General features: G+C 47.4%; 1 protein-coding gene across 14 annotated transcripts in view; it reads left to right on the top strand.

Annotated features, from left to right (window-relative positions):
- WT1 (WT1 transcription factor) overlaps positions 1-27,662 on the top strand; it is a 45,456-nt gene that overhangs the window by 7,124 nt on the left and 10,670 nt on the right. For 6 of the 14 annotated variants that reach the window (XM_070491434.1, XM_044751973.2, XM_070491436.1 and 3 more), the window contains 3 exons: positions 38-140; positions 9,431-9,508; positions 10,480-10,530. In XM_070491434.1, coding sequence (XP_070347535.1) covers positions 38-140; positions 9,431-9,508; positions 10,480-10,530 — 232 coding nt within the window. Of the gene's footprint in view, positions 1-37; positions 141-9,430; positions 9,509-10,479; positions 10,531-15,375; positions 15,537-27,662 lie in introns of those variants that run through there. The other 8 variants (XM_070491439.1, XM_070491438.1, XM_070491433.1 and 5 more) reach the window with 3 other exon arrangements.

The following is a 27,662-nucleotide window of genomic DNA, read 5'->3' as shown; positions in this document are numbered from 1 at the left end:
TGGGGGCGCTCAATCGACTGTTCCCGGCTCTCTGCAGGCGAGCAGCAGTACTCCGTGCCACCCCCGGTCTATGGCTGCCACACCCCCACCGACAGCTGCACAGGCAGCCAGGCCCTGCTGCTGAGGACGCCCTACAGCAGGTAGGAAGGCAGTTGGCACCACCGTGAATGGGTCCCCGGGACACGGAGGGGGAGCGCGAGTGGCGGGCGCCGGCAGCCCGGACCGGGGGGCGCAGGGTCCTGGAGGCGAAGGACGCCTTAGCCCACTCGGTACTTAAAGCAAATTAAAGCAGATCTTCTGGCTCTGACTTGAAAGAAGGGCGTTTGTTCATTTCTTGGGGTTCTTATTTTGCATATAAAAGAGGGCGATTACTGTTTGGAGCTGAAGAAGAACGGCGCTTTGGGAAGGTATTTTTTTAAGGGCTCTGCTGGGAGGACTTGAGCTTCCTCGGGACCCAAGAAAAGCACGGGGTCCACTCCCACTCGGCTCTTCTCGCTCCTCAAACCCCGCGCCACTGGCACAGGGGCCGAATTTCTTGGGGACTTGAATTATTCGAGGGCGCGCACAGCCCCCACCCCTGCCCCCGCCCTGCGGAGTCCCGGGAGCGGCGGCGCTCGGGGGCGTCGTGCTCCGCGGCTGCCACCGCTGGGCCGGACCGGGCCGTGCAGCCGAGGCGCTGCCTGCGGGGACTGCTCAGCCCGCGCCGGCCCCTCTTCCCGCTCCCGGAGGCGGAAGACCGGCTTCTTCCTGCGCCTCGTGCCTTCTCTCCCCAAATTTACTCTTCACCTTCGGGTGAACTTGGCTGGCGTCCGCGTCCGCGATAGGGTTGCCTGGTAACGCGCGGCGGAGGGAGGCGGCGCGCAGCGCCCGGATTGGGCGCGCATGACCTCATCGCCCCCCACCGACCCCGGGCTGCGGGGGGTTTGATACCGCCTGCCCCCAGACTCACCTCCATCCTCCTCGGCTCGGGACGCGGGGCTGATGTCACGGAAGGAGGTAGTGAGGTCATGAAGGAAGGAAAAGGGCCTGCCCCCGGAGACTGGGTGGGGGCCGGCGCCCTGGGCCTCCTGTCCACAGCGGGAGGAGGGGACCGACTCTTCCTTCTGAGCCCACGGGCGCGTCCCACCACCCGGCGTGCTCCGGACGCTGAGCCTGCGGCTGGGCTGGTCTCCAGGTCGCCTCTCCTTCCGTGGAGGGACACGGTCGCGCACCCGAGCGCGCGAGTTTTGAGACCTTCCCTTTTGATGGGAAAATCCCATACATCGAATCGGGTCTTGGGTTCGAGATCACTCTCGCTCTCTTCCTTCCTTTCTTCTTTCTTTCTTTCTGAGAAAGAGAGGCAGAGAAACGCACGCGGTTGCACAGACGGAGCTGGAATGGTCATCCCTCCGCACCTCCTCTTCTCCCTCCTAGCTGGAACCCAGCTCTGTCTTTGGCACTGCAGGTTCTGCCCCAAGTCCGCCATCTTCGCTCCTCTCTCCGTGGGTCAGTCTCTGGAGTGGGTGTAGAGTGGCACCATTCTCTGTCGTGACCCCCGCCTCGCCCCAGAAAAACTTCGGCAGCTGTCATTGCCATCCTCCTGGAGGAGCTGCTCCTGCCCGTTGCGAAAGCGGGGTTGCTGTCCTTCCGGGAGTCACTGGGGCAGAGTTGGAAGGGTTCCCCATAGGGTGACCTTGGCCCACTCCTCCTTCCTTGGCTCCTGGCGCCTCATTCAGGGGGCGAGGAGGACCTGATGCCGGGAGTGGGTGCTGTTTAGATGAGCTGGGATACCCCCTTGGGGTTGGGGCCCAGGAGGCATTGGAGTCTGGTTGGGTGGTGACATGCAGCTACACACACTTTCCTTTCTCACAAGTGTAGACCCAGCTTTTGGGTCACTAGGAAGGGGCCCATCAGAGGGACTGAGCAGCCTAGAAGGAAAAGGAGTGAGGGCAGGGAGGGTACAGTGATGACACCACCTCATGGAGTCCCTGTGGTAGGTTTGACTCAGGGCTGAATTTGTGATTGCTGTGAAAGCAGGGGAAGTCACTGGATTGCGTTTTATACATACATTTTTCACATTTCATGATACAGCTTCTCATTGGCCGTGGTGTAAAGCAGCTTTGTCAGGTTCATCTTTGGGAAATAATTCCTTATCCCTTTCTTCTTTGTACGTAATTGGAACTTTTTTGGTTCTTGTTTTTATGTGAATGTCATAAAAATACCATTTTCTCCTGTTAGAGAAAATTTCCTAAGCAACAACTTCTCCTAAAAAAGAATTTGTGACCCTGATAGGAAGAGTTTGCTCTCTTAAGTTTGTACTGTCTGAGACTTTGATGCTCTGTCCACCCTGAATTCACAACGTTTCCAGTCGCTTTTCTGAGATCAGGTCAGACTCTTCCCCTGAGGTAACATGAATGGACAGGTGAGGGGTGTTTTGCTATGGGGTCTGTGCATCAGCATACCTAGAGTTATGTTGGTGCTTTCTTCCTTGCTCCTAAAAAGCTTTGAAAGGATGTTGAAATGCCTTTGTAAATGCAGTGTTTGAAAAGTCATAAGGAATAAGACTAAACTTCCATTGCTTAACGACTCAACGTTTAGTGGTGCTTCCACTGTCCCTGGCTCCATCCCTTTCCGTCCGACATTGGGACCTCCTGGAAAAGGCTGGCTTGCGTTCTGTGTGCCTGGTTGCATTTGACCCCCGGGCAGCCTGCTCCCTCGTCTTTGCTTTTCCCGATGCCGTCCCTCCCGAAGCTCTCTCTCTCCGACCTCAGAGCCCCTCCCTTCCCAGCGTGAAATTAAGGTGGCATTCCTGGGCCGACATTAAATAGGCACGCACAGCATGACTTTGCTTTGAGGAAGTTCTCAGAACTCGCTCCTCGTTGGGAGAGAGCCGCACAGCCATCCTCCCTCTCCCGAGGGCGGCAGGGCTGAGGAGGTGCATGTACCTGTGTGCAGACACAGGCGGTAGCCAATGGACGCTGCCCCCATGCAGCTTAAGGAAGTAACTGGAGATGGGTTCCCCCTTCCCCCTGCCCCCACATACGAAAGAGGTTTGTCTGTCACCAAGGCTTCTGAAACCTGATGTCAGCCCTTAGGGAACCCAGTGACCACAGCAGGATAAAAGCATGAGACCCTGTAACATCCTAACTGGTATTTGTTGCATGCTGACCGTGTGCTGCTGGGCACTGTGCTGCGTGCTCCACTCAGGTCCCTCATTAATCCTTCTGACTACTCTGTGCAGTAGGTGCTCCCATCGCCACTTTCCTGAAGAAGAAATAGGCCTAGAGACTCAAGGTAACTTGTCCAAGGTCACACAGCGAGTGAGAATCAGGACCAAGGTTTGATTCTCAATCTCTCTGACGTCAAAGCCTGCCTGTGTTCTGAATCACTGAGGGATTCCAGGCCACTCTGCGTCCTGTGCCTGGAATATTCTCCGTAGACAGTCTGGGCTGGCGCTGTTGCTGACGAATAATAAGAGCAGATGCTTGTGTAGACCTACTGCGTCCAGGCACCGTTCTCAGCGCTTTACAGAGTGTTAAGTTGTTTAATCCGTGACTCTTTGGGGTAGGCAGTAGGTTATCACCTCCATCTCACACAGGAGGAAAGTAAGGCCCTGGGAGGTGAGTTAGCCCAGGGTGACTCGGGACTGGGCGGAGCTGGTGCTCAAATCCAGGAGGTACGGCTCCGAGCCCTCCTCCTACCAGCTCGCCGCTCCCCCTAAGGACACGTGTTTTCTTTCTAAAGGTGGCATCTGTCCTGGGTCTCACTAGAGGAAGGTGTTTATTCCTCACAGCTGTGAGAGAAACCCTGCTGTTTGTTAGCTTAACCACTCTTTCAATAGAGAGCACTTAGTGGACAGGGGTGGTATTTTCCCTGGTGGACATTGTGGCGCCACCTGGAGCTCTCTCCCAAGGTCCTGAGGCACAGAGCAGCGTCTGTCTCAGACCCCTCCAGCTGCTGGGCGGGACACGCCGGGTGACGCTCAGTCCAGGCCCCCGAGGAAACCCAGCACAGAGACCTCCTCCCTGTGCTTCCAGACCCAGGGGCTTGCAACCACGCTGGTTTGTGCTGGCTCAGAGGCCAGGCCCAGGGAGGGCTGGACCCCGAGCTCTCTTGGGGGGTGGGAGTGGCGAAGGGCACCCTCGGAGACCTTGGTTTTCCCCTGATCTCTCCCCAGAACGGGAAGGGAAGCTCGCAGGGCCTCCCCTGCTCTCTTTTCCTGAATTCTCCTCCCTCCACAGGCCCCTCTGCCTCCTCTGCTGCTGACCTCCTTGGAGCCCCCACTTTGAAAAGGAGTTCCGTGCACTGTTTGGAAAATATTCCCGTGCACACTGTTCTTTTAGGCATTCTAGTCTTTTCTTTGTTTTCTTTGTTTGTTAGGTTTGCAGATCCCCCTTGAGCAACTGTGCTACCGATTTAAATGAGGGTAACTCCTTCTGCCCCTCGGCAGGTAGAACTGCTCCACTGTGGGAAGCAGTAATTAGTCATTTGGATATTTTAAATTGAGTGTTGATGACTCACAGATGGTGAAGTTGACAGTGGAGCCTGTTACAGGAGATTGTGAGAGAAGCTCCTGAGCAGCCGTAGAGCTTCTGGGAATCTGGGTCAGTGGGAAGTCCTCAGTCCAACATTACAGCTGGACTTCTCCAGAGACAGCTTGTGCCCGGGGAAATACAGTCATAATTCGTAGTGCCTTTCTCGCTTGTGTGTCCATGTACACTTTACACTGCATAAGAGTGTCACTTAAGACGACACTGGTAGTTGTTTCCCGCGTCGTAGGCATGAAGACAAAAAGTCTGAAATGGTTTCCAGGGTGTGGGCACTGTTATCAAAGCCAACGGCCTGAATTGGACTTGTCTCCAGGGAAGGGGGAAAATCTGGTTTCAAATATTCCTGCAACTTTTTGCTGACCAAGTGTTTATTAATAGAAGTTGAATCCCCAGTGGGTTTTTCTTTGGTGAGCTTGAGAGAAATTACAATACCAAGAGATTGACTGTAAAATAATTATTCACCGTGGCCTGCTGGGCAGAGATTTCTCAACAGGCAGCCTCCTCGGCGCCTCAGAGGGAAGAAGGCAGGAAGAGGGCTGTGGAGTCTGGCTGCAGCCTCTGTGCAGGAGCCTCGGTTATCAGGTGGAGGTAAACCCACAGAGGCCTCCCTGTCGGTGTGGGCAGGGCTACTGCAGCAAAAGCTGGAAGCAGCTTGGGTTCTGATCGTGGATGCATTGTCTCGCCTTTTTCTTGTTTGGCTGTTTTTTTATCCCGTGGGGCAATTCTTTTCTTCCATCAAGATGCTCCTTTGCCGGCTGGCACCATCTGGCAGAGGGAACTCCAGGCTTGACCAGGTTTGAGGGTTCCATTCTGCTGGTGACATGAACTTCTCTACCTTGTTCTGCTGAATACAGTAAACGGACTTAAAGATGAAACGTACTTGAACTACAGATGCATTTGAGAGTGGAGGAGTTCTAGTCCAGATAATAGCCGAGGCTTTTTCTTCCTTTCTTTTTGTGTGGAGGTCGGGAACTCGGTAATACTGCAGTCCTGGCCAAAACAAACTCTATATGATCTACTACTGGTTTCCTTTAAAGTTCCCCTTTTTGCAAGGACTGACTTCCTTTTATTTTACTCCAACTTGCATTAATCCCGGTTAAAGAAGTTTCTTTCCTTTCTCCCTTGCCTCCACTTCAAACATTTCTTACATAGGAAACAAGTGACTTCTTTTTTAAAGATTTACTTAGAAAAATATAAAGGACACCATGAGTTTTGGAAAGTATTTTGACAGCCTGTGATTTCAGAGTTCACTTCCGAGCAGACAGAGTTAGATGGGAGCTGAACTGCCTACGTGACGGCTGTGGTCACTCTGAGCCAAGCCACCTGCTTATCTGATCTCCCCTGGGAATGAGGTGATCGACACCTACAGCGCTTGTTTGATAACTACATGCTTTGTTTGTCAGAGGCCGTATATCCTTTGACCAGTGCTGCCTCTTTCCGTGGGTTTCATGATGAGAGCTGAGTGTTGACCGATTGCCCAAAGAGATCAGATCCTGAGCATTCTGGGGCCCAGTATTTTTAGCTCATGCTCACATTTTGTCCCCTCCTCAGCAGGAGTTATCGTCATTGCTGTCATTGACTTCCAGTTGAATGGTTGTGCCAGCCAAGCCGACTCTCGGAGCCACCGAGGAGCTCCAGACAGCAGAAGGCAGGATGTGTTCAAAACTGTGCTCTGACCCTATCACTGGACTCAGGAAACCTGTTAGGAGCCTGGGGACTTTCTAAAAGTCCTTCTCCCTGGTGGCCCATCCCACCTTCTCTCCCTTTCTGAGGATTCTCAAGTTGAGCTACCAGGACACTAACATCAAGAAGTGGGGCTCCTTGGGGGTCTTAGTACCCCATTCTTAGTCAGTTGAAGAGGGTGTGTTGAGCGTCTCACATCTGGTAACTTTATGAAGACAGAGAGGTCACAGTGCTCCCTTGAGCGTGTTCTCTTTCACCCCAAGACTTGTCTGTACTGTTATTGTATTTATTATTATTATTATTTTTTCTTTTTGAGGAAGGTTAGCCCTGAGCTAACATCTGCTGCCAATCTTCCTCTTTTTGCTGAGAAAGACTAACATCTGTACCCATCTTCCTCTACTTTATATGTGGGACACCTGCCACAGCATGGCTTGACAGGCACTGTGTAGGTCTGCACCCGGGATCAGAACTGGTGAACCCTGGGCCACTGAAACGGAAGGTGTAAACTTAACTGCTGCACCACTGGGCTGGTCCCTTATTATATTATTATTACTGTCACATTTAGATAATGGCAGTGAGAGGATAAGGCTCAGAGGCCTAGTCAGCCAGGGTGTCCCTTAGGGTGGGGTGGGATAGGAGGGGGCATCAGACAAGCCAGCACCAGGCACCCCCCTGAGCCCCGTCTTCTCTGATGAGTGGGCATAATAATTACACCTGCCTCACCAGGTCTGAGTAGTGGGGATGTGTGAAAGTACTGTGCAAAATTTGATCGATTAGAAAAAGTTAAAATACAGGATGTGTGTAATCCTCAAAGAGCCTATATTAGAGCTTGACATCCCTGGAAAGCTAGACGACTGAGATTGATAGCTCCATCTGGCAGGTGAGGGAACCAAGGTGCAGAGACTGGCCCGATCTGCTCAGGTCTGAGGCTCACAGAGTGCTGTCCAGTGGACATGCAGCACATGCTGTATCTGTGGTTTGAAGTTCGCTAGTAGCCACATTAAAAAAAGAAACCGTGAAAATTAATTGCTAAAATATGCTATTTAACGCAATATGGCCAAAATCTTGTTCCAACATGTGGTACCAGCCGTCCTTCGAGCTCAGTACTGCGCATCTGACTGGTGGCCGCCATGCAGGGCGGTACAGTACGGGGTGCTGACTGAGCCCTCCCTCGGAGGATGAGCAGCAGGACACAGATGCTGTGTGGGAGAGAGCTCGTTTTCTAGGGGTTGAGAAATGCCCTTAGAAATACCTTCTCTTTGGGTGCTTCCTCATGGAGACCCTTAGGAGTCTGCAGGCTGCTCTTTGTGAGAAATGCCTGTGTCGTAAAGCGAGGTGCATGTAAGCCTGCGGCCCTCTTCAAAATCATGGTTTGTGCACTCTTACGCAGGAGTGAAATAATTCCAGAAAGATCCCACATCCCGATGGGGCCGAGGAAAACTGTCAGCTGGGACTGAGTGATCTTAGTTGGTGAACAAGTTTTTAAAAATTAGTGACAAAAATACAGAACTGTCTGGGGAATACAATACCCTTTGGCTGAGATTAATGGCAAGATTAATAAATGGACTGCTTGATGAAAAGGCAGGAGAGAACAAAAACCAGTGGAGATTGTGGAGGAGGCCGCTTATTAATGAACTGTCAGCCCAAAGAAAGTTCAAGAAGCTCTCTTGTGCTAAATGCAGCAGGCTGGCACTTCTAATAAAAATCGGGGTCCTTCAGGAATTAATTACAACAGCCTTACAGCAGGAATCTGTGGAATTGCGAAACGTGGTGGCACAGACCAGCACGGCCGCTGCTGCAAGTGGGGAAGCTGCAGGGGAAACTCATCATTTTTTTCATTGATATGCAGGATATTGTAGTCGCATTGTAGCCAGGCAGACGCGGGGTGAATGATGGGGTCCAGACGTACACTGACTAATGAAGCTGCACATACTTGGAGTTTGAAGTCACTTCACATTTCACATGTAGAAATCCCTCCTGGAATCTGATTTCCCCTTATCCCAGGCACCCACGGCTGAGGAATTCCACATAACTTTCAGAGTGATGATGCGAGAGGCAGATGGACTCCGCCACAACTTAGCAAGTGTGCCGAGAGAACCAGCATTCATTTATTCCAAGTTGCTGTCGTTTTCCTCACCCGCCACAAGTTCCCAGTTTGGTTGGCCTGACATACCTTCTCTTAATTAAAATTTGGCGTTGCCTCTGCCGGATGAAGCAACCCAAAGGAATGCCGTGGCAAGACAGAGGTTGTCCAGGGTTTTTGATCTGATGTCGAGAATCAGCTATCGGAAGCGTCTTACTTCCACTCGTGCCTGCCAGGACAGTGGAGTGCAAGTTATCTTCTGTGATGTGTTCAGACCAAGGGTTCCCAGACAAACCATCCATTCTTGGGTCTCAGATTTCATAATGAACCCTTTCAGTTCAGGAATAAATTTATTCCTAGGAGAGCTTGGTAATTCAGGACATTTCTGGCTATTGATTATGTGCTAGTTTTCCAGGAATGAGGGAGAAATAAAGGGGCAAGAAGAGCATGTGGTTGGTGTACCTCGTGGTGTATTTTCTCCTTTGGGGTGTGAATGGAGGTGACCAGCCAGGATTTTCCCCCACAGAACTTTATGGAACTGAGATTGGGGCTTTTTAAAAACTGTGTTTGACTTGTGCCAGGAGGACAGACTGCGGAGAGAGCATTCCTCCAGTTGCTCAGTCTCCCGTCCTCTTCCTGCTGCTTGTCACGCCTTGAGGATTGGGCTCCTTTGCCCCATCACTCTGACTTTTCAGGCCCTCATAATCCATGTGATACTTCTGCTTTTGGTTAAAACAACTTAATGGTCTTTTCAGGAATAATTAACCTGCTGTCTTTTACCTCCAGCTCCACGCCTTTAACTTTCCTGTCAAGTGACTGGCCTGGCGGAGGCTACTCCCTTCAGCCTCTCCCCTCAGAGGTTTAGTTCTCCTTTAGAAACTGCAGGGTTTGCCACACTGAGGGTTTTTAAAGGCTTCTGAGTTCCTCTCAATCCTTCCCGCTGTGTGTGAAGTGAGTAACTGTGCTGGGATCAGTGGGATGAAATGAAAATCACCTCAGACCTGGGCGTTCCGTCATTCTGGAAACTTGGAGGCCACTGTTGTAAGGAGAGGTTAAAACTCCATTGCTCTTTGAAGAAACAATTGCATATTTTTTTGTAGTTGTGTGTTTCTAACTCTGGATGTTTTTCTAACAGTGACAATTTATACCAAATGACCTCCCAGCTCGAGTGCATGACCTGGAATCAGATGAACTTGGGAGCCACATTGAAGGGGTAAGGTCTTCTCTAGTCCATCGCCCGTAAACAGTAATGTACCCCTGTCTGAACTGCTGTCTAGGTGCTTGTGACTCAGGAAGAGAGTGCAGTTTTAGAAGACTGGGCATGGCTCTCTGTAGAATTAACACACTTTCTTCCCTCCCCAGCTGGTGGGTTGTGTTCAGTGTTAAATCTCCAGGAATATAAATCGAGATGTTTGGTCTGGAACAAGGACTGCTGGAGGGCTCTTCACAGTTGTGTCCATTCAACCACCTCAGTGCTTGTTTTGCTAGTGGTATCACAGATGTGACCCACTACACCGTCTTATCAAGAAGTGCTTTCAGTTTACAACGTCCAGCATCCAAGTTCGTAATGAACAGTAGTGGTTTGGACAGTGCAGTCGCATGTGCTCACACCTGGGTACCCCATGGGTTTTCTTTGCCCCTGATGGATGGCCACAGTTGGGAGCATGCAGCATAGGCAGGGGCAGCTCCTTGCACCTGAAAGTGAGTAAAGGAAAGCAGGTGGGACTTGCTTTCAACAGAACAAAAGCTCACTTTCAGTTTTCCAGTAAGTATGAGTGGAGGGCAGTAGGATCTGACACTCAGAAAGTCCCTGTGCTGTGTCAGGTGCTCTTCTAGGTCATCTCATCGAATCTTCCTAAAGGCATTATGAGGCCTGGTATTGTTGCCCTGTTCTGTCAACCTCAGAGAGTTAAGTAACTTCTCCAGTTCACATCGTATTAAGTGGTGGAGCTGGGATTCCAAGCCTAGATCTTGTTCCAAAGCACAAGCTCTTTCCAGCCTCCCTGTGGTGCCTCCCCCGCTATTAGCCCCATGGGGTCAGGGACTTAGTTCAGCACTCTTGGCTAGACAGCTGGTTTCATGTCTCTGTGTACTTAGTGGCCTCTCACTGGATTCTGGGATCGGGGGGCTTGCTAGCGCCATGCATGCTCCACTCCCCATTCCCCACCTCTCCTTCTCTTCTAGAGTTGCTGCTGGGAGCTCCAGCTCAGTGAAATGGACAGAAGGGCAGAGCAAGTGAGTGGACAGTGCGATGATGGCAAAGCAAATGACGTAGGCCTTTGGACGGGCGCCTGGGTGGTGCGGGAGTTAGAACTGACAGTGGTAATCAGGGTCGCAGCTGGCGAAGGGGCGGGAGGAGCGAGTCAGTCCCTTTCTCTTTGCCTCTCATTTGTCCCAGATGCCCTGTGGGCAGAGAGGAGGTGGGGACGTTTCTCGTCAGCATACACCTGGGAGACGGTTTTGAAAAGGATGCAGTAGGAACCCTCTCAGATGTTTCACGGAGTAGATGTTTCACATAGTAGATTTGTGGTTTTACACGTAATCCTTTTAGATCAGTCAGATATTTTGGACATACTTAACTTGCTTTTTCTCTATTTACCTTTAAATCTCTCAGGGAGAACTTAATTCTTAGCCCAAGTCCAGGGCCAGACTTGTTTTCATTCCCAAACTTCTGTGCCTCCAGCCCGGAGTCTGCACTCGGGGCGTAAACTCCAGCCTCCCTCTCTCACCCTCTGTCTGTCGTCGGTCAGTCCTGGCTTCTGGGTGATCATCCTTCAGTGATCAGTAGAGTCACCATCAGAGCCCCCTCTCCCCCCCACCCCCCAACTTCTCTGCTACTGTATCCACATCCCCACCTCTTCTCTCTAGACCTGGAAGTAAAAGGCCTCCTGTTGATTTGAATTTTTTCTCTCCCCTCTTCCATCCAAGGGGCTGTGACCATTTCAGTGTTGTCTTCTGCCCACCTCCACTTGTCTTCTGTTTCTTGGCTTCTGGGTCCCACCCTATCTCTCTGTCTCTCCTCCTTCTCTCCTGTCTCCTGTTCTCAGAATTCAGTAGCTCTCCCCAAACCAAATGCCAAGAATGGACAGAACTTGATTGTGAACTAAGCCGCAAGCTTCACTTTTACAGTTTCTTCATGCTAGAATACAGCGTTGGCTTGTTTGCTTACTTACAGAAATTATAGATAAGCAGTCTTGGCACATGTTTGAATCTGGGTCTTTCCATAGTTGAGATAATTTTGATACCTTTTAAGGTCTTTAAACATGTGGTATTAGTCACTTGCTGGGGAATCAGAAGCTGTATTGTAAGGATGAAGCACAAAGTGTGAATCATTTGTTTTTTTCAATCCTGTATAAGAAAAAAACTAGAGGAGTTTTCACTGGTCTGGTGCTTTCATTTTGGAAAAGAATTCCTGAAGTCAAATGTATTTCTTCAATACTTTATTCAGAGAGCTGTATAAAAAGGATCAAATGGCCCCAACAGGTAGTCTTACAGAGGAGCAGCTCTTTGGAGAGTAAAAACTTCCTCTTGTGTAACTTGCTGACATCTCCCCTCACGTTGTGGAGTTTTTCTTCTGGCAGGCGTTGTGAGTCAGCTAATGTCTGCTTCCATTTGTGAATTGAACGTTCGTCTGAGGGTGGAGGTTAGCATTACTGGGCCCTGTGTTGGGGGCTTTATATACGCTTCCTCTTGATTTCACAATAGTCCTGGGATACTGTGGTCACCTTTGTCGTCCAGGTGAGGAGGCCAGAGAGCTCACACCACTAACGAAGTTCATACAGCGATTAAGTGGCAGGGCCATGCTGGAACCCACTTCTGTCTGACTCCAGGATCTGGGCTCCAGATTAGAGGTTCTTAAACTTTTTAGACTGTGACCATAATTAGAAATACCTTTGACACTGAGATCCAATATACACACATGCGTGCACACGCACACCCCACAAATTTTCACAAACAGTACTTACCCTTACTACGTGCTGTGCATGTTCATGCTTTCTGTTTTATTCCATAATTTTTAAAGTGCTGGTTGTTTATATGTAGATTGATTTTACAGCCCACTGATGTGTCATGACCCAAGGTTCGCCTCTCTTTCAGCTCTTAAGAATAGCGACTCCTTAGATCCTCCTCCAAGGCTGTGAACAGCCTCGAGTTGGGTTCAGTCGGATCTGATATTCCAGTAGAAAGTTTGCCTTTTCCCCAGGGGGACATAATCTGGGGAAAATAATCATTATTCTCTATTATACTGAGTTTACTTTCTTTTGCCATGTTATAAAAACACTGTTAATATGGACAATACATTTGAGAAAAGATATTTGATGAAGAAAGATGAAGAGAAATAGCCATCTTTTGCTTTAATCCACAACTAGTGTGTTGACATTATTTGAAATCAGTGGTAAGAACAATCATGGCGACAGAGTAGATCTATAACAGGAAAACTGAGGTTTGACTCATGTTTTGGAGGAAAAAAGATATAGTTCCCATGCCACACCTAAAACTGAGGCATTATCAATTTTTTATGAAAAGATCATATACCTTGGAATAACCCCCACTAAATATTTGTTCATGTCTTCTTTCCTTGAAAGTGTTTCTTTTACAAAAAGAATAGGCATGTTTCCTTGGGTCCTAAGCAGGTCCACCGAAACATCTCTCACTGGACGTGAGGGAGCAGCAGTGGGTGGGGACGGGGTTCTGGGGAGAACGTGGACCAGATGAGATGAGAAGATGACACAATGAGGAGGAGGGGCACTCTGATTTCTCTTGTCTCCTTCCACCTCCACTCATTTTCTCATCTCTGCGTGCCCATTGGGATCAGAACTACTTTCATGACCTCAAACGGGAGAATATCCTATTTCGATTTAAGTCAGAAAGAAGGTACTTTATGGAACCACTTTCTTAACTCTGACTTTTTTCCTCACCCACACACAAATGAAATTAGATTTTTTTAAGTGGGTCACAGGAAAAAAAGATTGCCAGAACTCTTTGTAAGCATTAGTCCACCTTTATGTATAATTCTGTTAACGGTGCCTTGCATTGTCTGTTTTTTATTTCTTTAAAAACGTTTTCTCTGCATTCTTAATGGCTGCTGATTTTCTAAGGCTGCTCACAAACCTTGGCGACTCTGTTAGCCTCTGTTTTGTCTCTTCTGAAGAAAATATCCTGCAAAATGGAGAAACACATCAACCTTGACTGTGGTCCAAGTTACTAAAACAAGGAAGAAGCTATTCTCTGGAGACTCGGGCAGGGGAGTGGGAAATGGAACACAATAGAAATGCAAAGGAGTGCTCAGCAAAATGAATGTCCCTTTGCTGGTCCAAGAAGTCTACAGACTGTTGGGAACACACAGTGTTTGACCTGTGGATGCTTGAAAGGAAAAACGAAAGACTCACGATGAGTGATGTATAGTGAAAACAAAGCTGCGAGTTTTGGTAGGGCCAAGGCTGTCGAATCTGGAGAAAATTCCCACTAGACATGGTCTCATCCCTGAGAACCTGTGCCAAGAGAGATAGCGGTCCTCTCTGGCCGGAAGATCCAACACACAGCCCGGCACCTTCCCTCTCCAGCTCGTGAGCATAAGGTCCTTGTCCAAGAGATTTACTTCTTGAAAATAGATAGCTTGCTTGTAAGTGGCTCCTGGAGCTTGAGATGCTGAAGCAAAGGTGGGGAAGCAGCTCCTGGAACATCAGCTTTCCTGAGTGACTCCTTCTCCACACCCTGCAAAAAGTTGTTAATTTCTCCTTTCAAATGGTGACCTTGATGCCTTGGGAGCCCCTTTGTCTTGCACCCGACTCCACGAGGGTCTGGTGGCCTTGCTGCACAACAAAGCATGGGACTCCTGGGCTGTGTTGCCTGTGCCTCCCAGAGTGGATGAGTTGGGGCTGCTCCTTCCCTCCTGCCCGACCCGTCCACATTTCCCACCCTTTCTCTCTGAGCACGTATTCAGTTAATGTATGTGATTTTTTTATTATGTCAGGAATGTGTATGAATTATGGAGCACTTAGAAAATATGACTGTGTTGGGAAGGAAATTAACACCCTCAGAGCCCTGAACAGTGTGCACACTTCCAGACCTTTCTCTGTGTCCATGCACATTTGTGTCACTTTCTGCCTTATGACAAACCATCGGTTTCCACGTAGATCTATGTCAGCAAATACGTATCTGTAGCTGTAGCAAAGGTCTGTGTTTTGACCTTTATGAGAGCCTTGACTTTTGGAAAATATTCTCAACATCTTAAAAAATCTTCACTTAAAAAATATGTCAGGCATATCATTTCCACACTATGTTTCTAACTATTTTATTTTAAAGCAAGGAATGGTCTTCATTGCATAAAGGTGAGAAGACAGGTTTGTTTAGATCAGGAGAAGAAAGAAGCCAAGCAGGAAGGATAGTGGAGGGAAGATGGTGGTGAAGGGGCCAAGCTGAAAATGAGCATGGGGGTGAAGTGGGGCGGGGGGCTCCGGTCTGTTGATAAAGGGGTGTGTGCACGTGCATGCCTGCATCTTGAGGGGAAAGGGTATAGCAGAGGAGTGGAGGATGTCTTTCATGACCTAAGGGAATATTTTGGACCTCTCATGTCTATGCTCCCATCTTGGGCCCTTCTGAGACCCCTACTTATCAATTATCTTTCTCCCTGTCATCTACCCAAGAGAAAATCACAACCTCTAGCTAGGAAAACATTGATATTGAAGCTACACTAGTAAAAGGTCATCCTAATAAATGTGTCTCTGAAATGAGGGCTCCTGCATATTTTAGTAGGCTTTTTTCCTACTAAAAGTAAACAAGTTCATTTATTCTAGCTTTATTTCTGACTCTCCACTTTAAAAGCAAAGCCACAGATGTAGTGTTCCTAAGGCTAAGATGGGGACTTTATAAAAAATGAAAACAACTTTTTTCCCCCTTGATTATAAAAGTAGCACAGGCTTATTATTAAAAAAAAATGCAGACAGTACCAAAACATTAGAGAGGAGGAAAAAAGTCATCTGTTATCTCCTCGCCCAGAGATAACTATTTTTTAAACATATTCCAGTGTATTTGTATCTGCAGAGAAAAAATTTTGGAAACACTTATTGAACTGTTAGCTGTAGTTGCCTCTGGAAAGATTGGAAGGAAAGGCAAAAGTCCCATAGAGCCGCGTTTAAGAATCGGGAGCAGAGAGCCTGGAGACCTCGTGTGAAGACAGCACTTCATGGAACTTTCCTGCGAAAGAGCAAAGAAACGGGATTCTGGTTCAGTAGGGATAGAGGGTGAGAAGGTGGTGTTTTTATTGCTTTGCTTTCCTTTATTTATTTATTTTTAGATAGAAGTACCTGCATGTTTGTTTGCTGATGAGAATGATCAAGAAGAGGAAAACTGTTGATGACGGGAGGACAAAGAATTGTTGGAACCATGTCCTTGAGAGCAGAGGCTCCCTGTGCAAGCGGGCTGGTTAGCTGGGAGCTGGGGCAGTTCATCTAGTAGCAACGCTGATTTACAGAGTGCTTGGTTTGTAATGGTGTTAACCCTTTGCTTGTCCAATGCTCTGCAAATATTTTCTCTGGTTTGTATTTTAGCTCTGTTACTGGTGGTTTTTTTCTTTCAGAGATTTTTATTTTTATAGTAAAAATGATCAGATTTTGTTTTATAGTTTAAAGTTTTTGGCTTTTGTATCATGCCTAAAATGATTTTTCACATCCCAACATTTTTAAAAATTTACTCATTTATTGGTACATTTTTAAATTTGCTTTTTACATTTAAACATTTAATTCATCCTGAATTTATTTGGCAGTTGGATTCCACCTTGATTTGTTTCTAGATGACCAGCCAGTATTCCCGAACCATTTTGAATAATCCACCCTTTCCTCATTAATTTCAGATACTACCTTCATCAATCCTTGGATCCTGTCAGATTTCTTGGATCCATTTCTAGACTCTTGATTCTCTTCTTTTGATCAGTCTGACTCTTTCTGCCAAGTATCAGACTGTTTTCTTTGCTATAATTTTGTAGTCTGTTTAAATATCTGAAAGGAAAGATCCCTCACATTGGACTTCTTTTTCAAACTATTTCTGCCTGTTATCTCTTGTTTATTCTTCAAGATGAACTTTAAATTCCTTTTGTTAATTTCAAAGAAAGTCTTTGTCAATGTTGGTTCTTTAGTTGTGACAAATGCACGACACTAATGTGAGGTGTTAGTAATAGGGGAGCCTGGGTGTGGGGTGTATGAGAACTGTCTCTATTATCTTGGAAATTTTTCTGTAAATCTAAAAACATTCTAAAATAACAAGTTTACTTTTTAAAAGTGTTAATTGGGAGTTTGAATGGATTATATCATGTTTAAAAATTGATTTGGAGGAAGATTGACTTTTGAAAAAATTTTAATCCTTTCTTTAAGAACATGGCATTTCTCAGACTGTTTCAAGTTTTGTTCTATGTCAGATGTTCCTATTTAGAGTTTCCTCCTTTTCCAGATTTTTAACAGTGATGCCTCTGGCCTCAAAACCTCTTTACAGTGAGTGTGATTCCTGTGGATGCGTGGCAAGGTTTTCCTCTGTTTCTTCACCTTGAATTACTTTGTTGTGTTACTCACGTCAGTTTGGAGGGTGGGGTCCATGGAAGAGATGATTACACACACATCCCTCATACCTTCAAGCCTCCATTTCAACTGGAGAAGCAGGAGAAATCTTAGTCTTAAGAGCTCTGTACTTGATCCTGGGGTTTTAGGGAGGACATTTTTTTTCTGTAATTTTATGTAATGCCTTGTTCATGTAATTGAGTAAACTTTTTCAGATTCACTGGTGTGTGAGCAAGCAGGGTGGGAGCCTTTGGGAATACAGGCTGAAAAGATCCTGTTCTATCTTTCCTGTATGAAATGCAGGGTTTGTCTAACACGTGGATTTAGGATACCCATTCTTGGAGTGGAGCCAGCAGCAGTCTCTGGCCATAGAGCCAAAGCGTTGAGCACATAGAGCCCAATGAGTTGAGATGAAATTGGGGTTCCGATGAACTAGTGCCTCAATACTGGACTCATGTAAGGGGAGAGCCAGATATTTCTTGTGATCTGATGAGATGGTCTGTGAGATGTGAATTCCTGTGTCTGTATGTGTTGAAGTAGGAAGGAAAGTCCTGCCTAAAAACGTTCTTCTGAGGAGTAGGGGCCAGTAAACACTGTGGTTTTTTGAACCATGTTCTCCCCAGACTGTTGTGGGAAACTGGATGTGAAATATCTCTTAGCTCTGCTCAGAGTGTGAAATAAGAGGAAAAAGGTCAGTTGGAGAGGTTGTGTACCATTTCAGGTGGTGAGGAAAGCTTGGTGGTTCATCAGGGCTGATTTATACAAGTGTTGCTGGCAGGCTGTTAACCTTTCAGCCTGTGTCCCTATTAAAGAGTGGCCAACGGCTAGGCTGCGTGGGAAGTGAAGACACATGAGCTGTGACTGTAAAGAAACTTAAAAATAGGAATACAAACAAGGTTTTATTAATAATAGCATGGTTGGAACAAGTGGGCATCTTCCAAAAGGCAGAACTTTGAATGGACCAGTGTTCATTTACAGGTATCTCGTTTAAATATATTTGCTGAAAAATAAGCCCAATTAACTTTAAATAACTGTCAGATTATGTATTAATTGGGACCTTTTCTATAGCAGGTGGCAGAACCCCAGTTGTAACTGGCAGCTTGTTGTGTTGTATTTGAAACTCCGTATTTGGATTCAGGAACTCTCCTGCCCTGTCTCTTGTCTCTGCTCCCTGGGCTGGCCGCTTTCTCAGGCAGGCTCTCTCCATTGTGGCAAAAATAGCTCCAGTTTTTGGCACCTAAGCCCACAAGGAGAATCCCTCTCTGTTGGTTCTTGAGCGGAAGACCCCGAGAAGGCGTGGATGGGCCTGGATGGGGTCACGTGGTAGAGAATGCAGTGGTCTGGCTGGCCGGGCGTTGCTCACACACTCACCCCAGGAGCTCAACGGTGGGATTAGAGGGGCAGAGCAAGAGACGCTCAACAGAAAGTTTAGCACACTGAGTCCGTGCAGTGGGGTGAGCCCTCTCCCCCCAGATGTGAGGTGGAGCTGGAAGGACCTGGATGAAAATGATCGCAGGCTGCAGTAGGGGGAAGCCTGCTTTCTGATGCTTGTGGGAAAAGTGTTCATTAGAAAGTACGATAGCTAGGATCCCTACCATAATGCAATTTTTAGTTAAAAGTGACACAAAATATATTGTGTTTCTGTTAAAAGTCAAAATGCATTTTTCTCTTGAGGTCTGAACTGAAATGAAACACCTGAAGGCAGGAAGAAGGTAAATTTTTCATGTAAAAAAATAAGTGATTCTTTTCCGTAGACTACTTCTGAGGAAATTTTATACCTATGAATTGTCAGATGACAGGAGTGACTTGTGTTTTTTTAAAACTCAATCGAATTTAACTTGGTTGTTTTACTTTTAGGTTCTGCTTTCTGTGCTGGATTAGTAAAAGAAATTGCATCGTCCACTCTTTCTCTTTATATTCTCAGGAGCAGAATAATCCTTTGGTTTTTAATATATCCACTGACCTATTATATTCCTACTAGAAAAGATGAAATTGCACAAAGCAAAGAGAATGGCTAGGTGGCATTGCTGATACTGTTCATGTAGAATTTTGAGTATTGTCCTTAGCTCACACGTGCTGGCCAAGAATGGAGCAGTGTTCACGCTGAGCTAGAGGTGGCTGTGCTAGGCTGCCACCAGCTCTGAACATGTGCAAAAAGCTCATCCAGCATCCATTCATGTCCCCAGGTCAGATGCTGTAAGTGGATGTGAGAGTGAGTTTTGAAATTGGTTAGAGAGAAATTCGCTTTTCATTCAGTAAATCTTTGAACCTGAGCATTCTGCTGTGACCACTGGGGCTTCCTAGGAGAAGTTCCTGGTTCTTTTGGTCCTAAATCCTCTAGGACTGATTAGTTCAAGTCTGACTCTCGCTCGTCCTCATGCATCGTGGGCATTTGTGCAGAGGCTTGTTGTCCTGTGGGTTGTGTTTTATTTTGTTGGTGTCCTCTTGTCTCTTTTATCCTGTAAGTGCCCTTGCCTTCCCCACCCCTCTCTGGGTCTCGAGCTGCTGGTTTGTTGGAGAGAGCAGGTCAGGTGGCTGGTCCAGTTTCTCACAATCTGAATTTGGCAGATTGCTTCCTCTGATCTTATGGCTTTGGACCCCATACCCTGTATTTCCTATAAAGAGGTAGTTCAATAGATCTGGAGGCTTGATTAGAATAACCGAGTGGTGGTGGTGTGTTTTGAAGGAAGCATACTTTCTGAACATGGTTTTGTTGCTCTTTGCCCTCAAAAGTGGCACACTAGACAGAGGTGAGCAGCAAAGTGTATTTTCAACACCAGAATGAACCAGGCACTTAAGTTTCTCGCATGTGAGCCTGAGTGTCAAGGATGGAGAGAGAAGAGTGGCTGATGGGTAAATTCCCTTTTCTGGATAGTTGATGTTTTCCCAGTGCTTCCCCTCAATCTCATCCGCTTTGCAGAGATGAGAAGACAGGTGAGGGTGGGGGACGCCCCTGGGCAGGGACTGGAGGTGGCCGAGAGAATTCACAGGCCAAGGTTGCCCCTTTCTGAATATTCATATCAAATGCTAATCTCTTTCAAGGTTCTTCTTTTTCCTCTTTTTTTCTTCTGTTGATAAGGGATTTCAGGGCGGCTCTGGTTTTCCTCATCTGTAAAACCTCAATTCCTTTTTATTAATCTTCTCGTGCCTGTGGAATATCAAAATTAATCATTTCTCAAGAAGCTACTCAAACATTAATTTCTGGGCCAAACCTCAATGTACAAGTTTTTAGCATGAAGAGGGTTCATAATTTGTGTTATATGAGGGACATTTTTCTCTTTTTGCAAACTTTCTAAGGACATGCGTTCATGTATTTTAAAGCTGTCTAGGAAAAGCTAAATTTCTCAGGATACATTTTTATGCATTTTAAAGCTGTTTGGGAAAATGTACAGTCTATACCACTGCCAGAAATGAAGTCACACAGTGTGGGCTCTGCTTGGTTTATTTTCCCAGTTAGGTAGAAACAGCTTTTTTGTAAAAAGGTTGCTCAGTTTCAGCTGCTCTCGCGCAGAAGCAGGCCGCTTGCATCAGTCAGCCTTGGGCTTCCTTTATACTGAAGCACATGCGGCACCTCAGCATGGAAGCTCAGTTGCTGAAGAGGGAACATTTTGAAGTGGCTCCTCCTCGTTGCCTCAGTCTCTCATCCTTCCCGCTCCCAGCACGTTTTTTAAACCTTCAACCATCATACTCCTGGAGAAGAGAGCTGGGGATCATGCAAGTGTCATGATGACAGAGTGAACCCAGGATGGGGTTCCACCACCAGAATATCTCCTGGTCTTGAAGAAGACGGGAGCTGACCTGGACTCAAACCCCCTCCCTGCCACTTGCCATCTGTCTGACTTTGTGCTGATAACTCCGTCTCTCCTTAAACCTCAGGATCGTTTGCTGTAAAATGGGGATAATGCTGTTGAGTAATAGGTACCCAGCATTGTGCTTTGCTTAGTCTCCTCTGATCCTGTGACAGTCCGGTGGGGGAGGGAGGCGCTGTTTTCTCTTTTATGTGATGCTGAGTCCAGGGAGGTTGAGTCATTTGCCTAAGGTGCTATGCTTAATGTCTCCTAGGTTGTGCTAAGGATATAAAATAGGAATTTTATAGCTCTCAACCACCAGGTTTGTGGGAAGCAGAGAGGAGACAGTTTCTCTGCTTGCTGGTCATCTGCTGCCTGCACTCATGGACCTGAACGTTTGTTGGGATAGGGCCAGAGTGATGCTTAACTTGTATTCTCCATGTAATTTACCTCTTTGATTTGCAAACAAATCTGTGAAAGAGGTGATTGGGTTCGTCTTACAGATGATGAACCTCAGTCACAGAGAGGTTTAGATGACTCACCCAACCACAGAACACAGAAATGACAGAAGTAGGCCTGGAGCACAAGCTCTCAGACGCGGAAGCTGTGTTCTTTCCGACGAGTCTTTCAGATTAATCTGGAGATAAGGATCCAGATTAATTTAGCTCTTTCACAACTATCTGTAAAGAAACCAAATATCCAGTTCCCTTGGTTTGGTGGGCTGAGTACTGACCCCAGCATTGTCCAAGTCCTGATCCCAGGACCTGTGAATGTCGCCTTATGTGGAAAAGGGAGTTGGCAGAGGTGATCAAGTTAAGGATCTTGAGATGGGAGATTATTCTGAATTATCTGTGTGGGCCCTAAATGTAATAAGTGTCTGTATAAGAGGAAGGAGAGGGAGATTTGACACAGAAGAATAGAAGATGAGACGAAGGAAGCACGAAGTCGGAGTGATGTTAAGAACAGACCAAGAGACGCACACGAGTCCTAGGACAGAAAAAGGCAGGGAGAGGCCCCCCTCAGCCTCCAGAAGAAAACAGCCCTGCCAGCACCTTGGCTTGAGCACAGTGAGGCTGATTTTAGACTTCTGATCTCCAGAATTGTAAGAGAATAAATCCGTGTTGTTTTAAGCATCAAATTTGTAGTAATTTGTTACCGCAGCTGTAGGAAACAGATACACTTGAATTTACTGGGTAGAAAATACGGTTTTCTGAGTATAACTCCAGTGCTTACACCGACTTTCAAGTGGGCCAGTGGAATTGGAGGTAAACAGCTGACACCTGTGGATGATGACATTGTCTGGATTTTTCTCTAGCAGCATTGGCCATTCCCGCTGTACAGGTATAGCATCCTTGCAAGCTTTGAAGAGTCTGGAAGATTCTAATATTCGATTTTCAAAGATTCAGGCACATCCCCACCTCTACTTTGTTGCCATGTGGGTGGAGACAACAGAATCAAGATGGAAGTTTCCAACCTGATGGTGATTCTATTAATTTCAATTATTTGCCAGAATTAAAACCCAGGCAATCTCACATAGAAATGCTGATTTCCAGCTTCTCTGGAGAGTGGAAAGATCTGACAGCACTGGGTTCCTGTTACTGCCAGTGCTCGGCTGGTACGGCAGAGTCCTGGCTGCCTCCTTTGGGCAGGGGTTGGGATGGCCCCGGTGGCTGTCTTGCTCTGCAGGGCCTTCATTTATTTTCCCCACTTTCTTGGCCCCCGTAGTCATATCTGAGTTTGTGACTCTGCTTTAAAGAAAAAAGAACCAAATCCATATTCTGACCAGTTTAGCAAACACATAAAATAATTGCCCATTGGCCAATAATCTGGAAATTCGTGGAGAATAAGGGAGGTGACAGAAGATTGAGACTGTTGTCTTGGTTGAGGTAAATGTCTTAGTTTTCAAGTAGGAAAAAACCAGTGGATCCTAGAAGCCACAGAGCAGTGGGATTAGCATGAGTTCTTGGGAAGCTGTTAAGCTGGATGTTCGGGAGCACGTGGGGAAGAATGGAGATCGTTAGGAAGCTGGGTGTGTTAACTATACACATGGCGGTGCTCAGGTCTGTTCTTTGCTCAGGTAGAATTACTAGTCTCATAGTAGAAGGTCACTAATTAGTGGATCTTTATTTTGAAAAGACATTTCATAGTTATCTTTGATGTCCTTATGGGAATTATGGGCTAAATACTTAAAGGAATGCTTTGTGTCTAGTTGAACAACAAAACCAAAGGAGCTGTCTTGTGTCTCCGTCAGTCTGGCCAGGTTTGCAGTGCCGTGCTCTGGTGGCAGGAACGGAGCTGTCTTGTGTCTCCGTCAGTCTGGCCAGGTTTGCAGTGCCGTGCTCTGGTGGCAGGAACGGAGCTGTCTTGTGTCTCCGTCAGTCTGGCCAGGTTTGCAGTGCCGTGCTCTGGTGGCAGGAACGGAGCAGCAGTCACCTTGCTGTGAGCCTCCTTTGCCACGTCTTCCCCTGCCTGCACCAGACCCGCCAGCTCCGCTCCCCACCTGCTGGACCATAGCCGCCCTCCTTACACCTCACGGTGACCTCCCTGGTTATCTTGGCCAGGGAGTCATCAAATCCCTTTTCCCTGTAGTTCAGCTGAGTCCAGTATCTTATCTATCAGAGACAAGTTTATGAGGCAACAAAACTTGAAAACATTTTATAAATCACCACTTTTCATCCTGAGAAAGTCCAGCCTTACCCAGGCATGGCCCACATGTCTTGCTGCTGTAGGGCCAGGGTTCCTTCGCTTTCCTTCTCACTACCTGGGTTGGAAAGTGGGTGCAGCCACTGCGTGCATTTCTACCCTCTGGGAGATATGGGTTTCTCAATTGCTTGGTCTGGTGGGAGGCACAGTCTGCTCTAGAACCTGCTTTCTGGTATCAGCTCCATGAAGGATAACACCCTCGTCTCTGGGCCACGATGAATTTTTACCCCACAACTCTCCAGGGCTCTGTGATTCCTATATGTGGAAGGTGCATCTTTGGCCCTAGAAATCTCTTCATGATGCTGGTAGTTCTTGCCCTTCTTGGAAGGCTTTATGGCTCCGGACATCTCATCCTTTTTGGTTCATGCACAGTACAGTTGCTGTAACTGTTTAAGGCTGGTCTATCTTGGGGTTAAGCTTGGCTTCGCTTGACTGTCTAAGCTAGCAGCTAGGTCTTAACCATGGCTGTTGTCGCAATGGTAGCCACCATCATCCTGGGCCTTTCCCTCTCAGGTTAATTCCTGCTGATAACGTGTGCCCTATTGGGCTGGACCCTGCCCAAATGACTAGATTCTCTGTGACGGCTTCCCCCAGGTTGCTCCAGAGAGACCTTCTAGAATCCCATCACTTCCTGAATATCAGAGAACAATTACACGTATTGTAAATATAATCGTTCCCAACAATGGCAGCTCTTATGAAAACACAGAAAAGGTGCTTCTCAAATGTAGAGATGACATGAAATTGAATAGGAAGCAAATGTTTTGGAAGCCAAATCAAGAGTCAAAAAGATTTCAAGAGTTGAGGATGACTTGCTAAAAGAAATAGGATGGAATTTGAAATATAAATGCATTGTCCTGACCCATAGTTTAAAAAACTGTGTCTTCAAGCTTGAGATTGGCCATAGCTACCTTAACTGCAGTTCATGCTGGGGTGGGAGTGGAGATTCTGTCTGGCTGAAGACCATGGCAGCCTGAGTGCTAAGAAGCGATGAGCTCTTCAGTATGTTACTAGTAGGACTTTGTCCAGAGGGAAGGGGAAGCCCCAAGCCCTCTGTCCAGGGATTCAGCCCTGGCAGCCTGTGGGCCTGACGCACTGTATTGTGTTTGACTAGCATGTTGACTTTGAAAAATCTGGATTCCCTTTGGGTGAGGCATATACTCTCCAGGCTCAGGCATTTATGTTACTTCTGATTCTCTGGTGTTTGTGTGTGGCCTGATGAGTGTTTGCGGATGTTTCTCCCTCCACACTCCCTTATGGCCATGCTTTTCTGGGGCACTGGAATCCATCCTGGGCCCACACTTTGAGAGGGACTTAACAAAATGAAGGGGATAAAGATGTTCTGGAGAGGAAAGCAATTAGACACCAGCTCACACTGTAATAGATGAGAGAACTGCGTCCCAGAGAGCTGTTGGGACACTGAGGGGCTATCCTGTGGGGAGGGTTAGGTTCATTCCATCCCAGGGAAGGTGATGGACTGTGAGTCTTATTCAGTCACTAAGTTAGAGGAGGCTGAGAGGAGCGAGTCAGTCTCTGTCCTCAAGGCCGTGTACCAGAGAGCAGAGGAGATACACAGAGATGGTGTGAAATAGCAATATGCACTCCATGTTCTCCAGAAGACGAAAATGAGGAGGCCGGTTTCCGCTGGGTTTAGAATGGCCTTTCCTAGCAGTTAAAGCTCTCCCCAGATGGGATGGCTACCCGGGAAACTTGTCATGAGCCATGCTGTCCCACTGATGGGGAGGAGGTGGAGCCACTGTGCATGGGGTCTTGGTGGGCGACATGTCTGCCTCTAGTAATCTCTGGTTCCAAGACCATGACTTGCTCTCCTTCACTGATCTAGAGAGTCATCACCATATTATATGCCCGTGGGTTGTGAGTGGTGTTCTAGGCAGACCACCCTGGGTGAGCGCTGGGTTGCAGGGTTTCCAGAGTGTGTTTGTCTTTTGGAAGCACAGAGCCAGTGCAGGGCCCGGCTGTTTTCCTTGTTCCCAGGCTTGGTGGAAGATGCTGGTGGCGTATTAGGCAGGTACAGGCTTGTTGCTGGTGGCATCTCTTGTTGGTTGGCTTGCATCTGCTGGGAGGATCATGATAGCCTCTGAGTGGTGCAGCTCCTCATTTCCTGGGACAAGCAGCCCGAGGAAAGTGTGTTTCCCATGCCCCCCACCCTCCAGGAACCCAGATAGAATCCAGAAATTAGCTGCCCAGACAAGAGAGTCCAAATTCTTCCCCTTTGATGGCAGAACTTTAAAATAATTCAGGTTTCTATTGTGTCCCTAGAGTCCCTGAGCCCTGGAAAACATGTAAGTCACATCTTGGCTCCACGTGGAAGGCTAAACCAAGCAAAGGCAGCATCTCTTCACGCCCTTGGGGGAAGATGTTCTGGTAGCGCATTCTTGTCCTGTCCTCTTCCTGCTCCCACATCGCTGTTGTCATCAACTCTCACATCCCCAGTGTCTACACGACTCAATTGTGAGGAAGGCACACATGGCTTCTTTCTCTTGGCAAACACACTCTAAGGTTCAGAAAGGCAGATGCTATCTGAATTTGGCATTTCTTCTCAGTTTTTGCATGTTTGACCCTGGTTTTGCTCTCTGGAACATTTTCCCCCAGATATGTCACAAACCACCTGAAGAATGTAGAGACAAATTGTAGTAGGTCATGGGGATGGAACTGCCACCCATCTCCCCAGACTTGCTGTCACTGCTCTATGCAAAGGAGACAGGCAGCTCGTTCTAAAAAGCTTGGAGCCAGAACTAAACGTGAAACCCCACAGCTGCTGTGGCTGCAGGATGTGTGGATGTTTCAGTCATCCTGGCAGACACTCTGCCCTTCTGGGAATTCTCTGCTCTGGGTGAGCGAGAGTTGAGCCAGCCCAGGCTTCCCCACACCTTCACAGGATGGGGCCGATTGGCCACACTGCCCGCCTCCCACACCAGGGCCCCTGGAATCTCTAGAGTAATAGCAGAGGATGGACGTTCTCAGCCCTTGCACCTGGAAATTGTACGTGGAGGCCTTAAGAAGTGCTGGTGCCTGGGCCCTGTTCCCCAGCGGTCATTCTTCAAAGCAGCTTTATATATTTCACATGCTGTACAGTTCACCCCTCAGGGGTGTACAGTTCACTGGTTTTTAGTACAATCACAGAGTTGTACGACCATTACCACAATCTGAGGACATTATTGGCTGTCACTCTCCATTTCCCACCAACTTCCCAGCCGAGGCAACCAACCAGCAGTCTACTTTCTGTCTCTATAAATCTGCCTATTCTGCAGATTTCTTATAAATGGAGTTACATAATAGGTGGTCTTTGTGACTGGCTGCTTTCACTCAGTGTGATGTTTTCAAGGTTTGTCCACAGTGTCATGTATCAGTACTTCATTCCTTTTTATCACCAAATAGTATTCCAGTGTATGAATATACTATGTTTTGTTTATCCAGTCATCAGCTCGTGCACATTTGGGTTGATGCCACCGTTTGGCCATTATGAATAACACTGCTAATGAGCAATGTGTACATGTGTTTGTGTGGACATACGTTTTCTTCTCTCCTGGGAATATACCTAGAAGTGGAATTTCAGGGTCATATGGTAACTTTATGTGTAACCTTTTGAGAAACTGCCAGACGTTTTCCAAAGTAGCTGCACCATTTTACAGAGGAATTTCATAGAAGCTCCCGTGGCGATTCTAGGTGTGATTCTGTGTGCTGCAGTGTGGACGAGAATCCTCACTCTACCTCGTTTGGAAGTAAAATAACTACAGAACAGACATCAGCATTCTCACTGAAGGAGGGACTATTTTTAGAGCAGAGCATGCCCTCCCCCCAAGTTGTTCTCTTCAACATCCACATCCCTCAGCTCTCCCAGTCCAAGGTTGGCCTGAGCACCTGCTAGGAGACTGGTCGGTCTAGTGTCCACCTAGGGCACAGCTTGGCTTCAAGGAATTAAGCTGATCTGGAAAACTGATCTGTAGGTTAAGCAGAGTGGGGCCACAGATGTGTAATCCCCACTTCTGAGGATGTGACATCTCTTCTTGTAAGTGTCATCATTTTCCTGGTGCAATCTGATCAGAACTGAGTCATGAGGTGCTGACAAAAATCCAGGGCACTTAATGTGAAATTTGAGGCATCTGCTCATTCCTGAGATATTCGCAGCTGTCAGCCTGCCGTCTAGATGGTAAATAACTTGCTGGGGATGAAGTCCTGCCACTGGGACTTTTCCCGGCTCATCTGAGAGGCATTGACCCGGAAGGTGCGGTGCGCCTGTGAGAATCTGATCGTCGGGGGGCGCTGCGTGGTGGTGGCAGAGGACGGAGCAGCCCGCCCTTCACAGCCCTGC

This window comes from Equus asinus, chromosome 20 (genome assembly GCF_041296235.1).
Source record: "Equus asinus isolate D_3611 breed Donkey chromosome 20, EquAss-T2T_v2, whole genome shotgun sequence".
Taxonomy (NCBI): domain Eukaryota; kingdom Metazoa; phylum Chordata; class Mammalia; order Perissodactyla; family Equidae; genus Equus; species Equus asinus.
The sequence above is the reverse complement of the archived record's forward strand: the minus strand, read 5'-3'. Positions and strand labels throughout refer to the sequence as shown.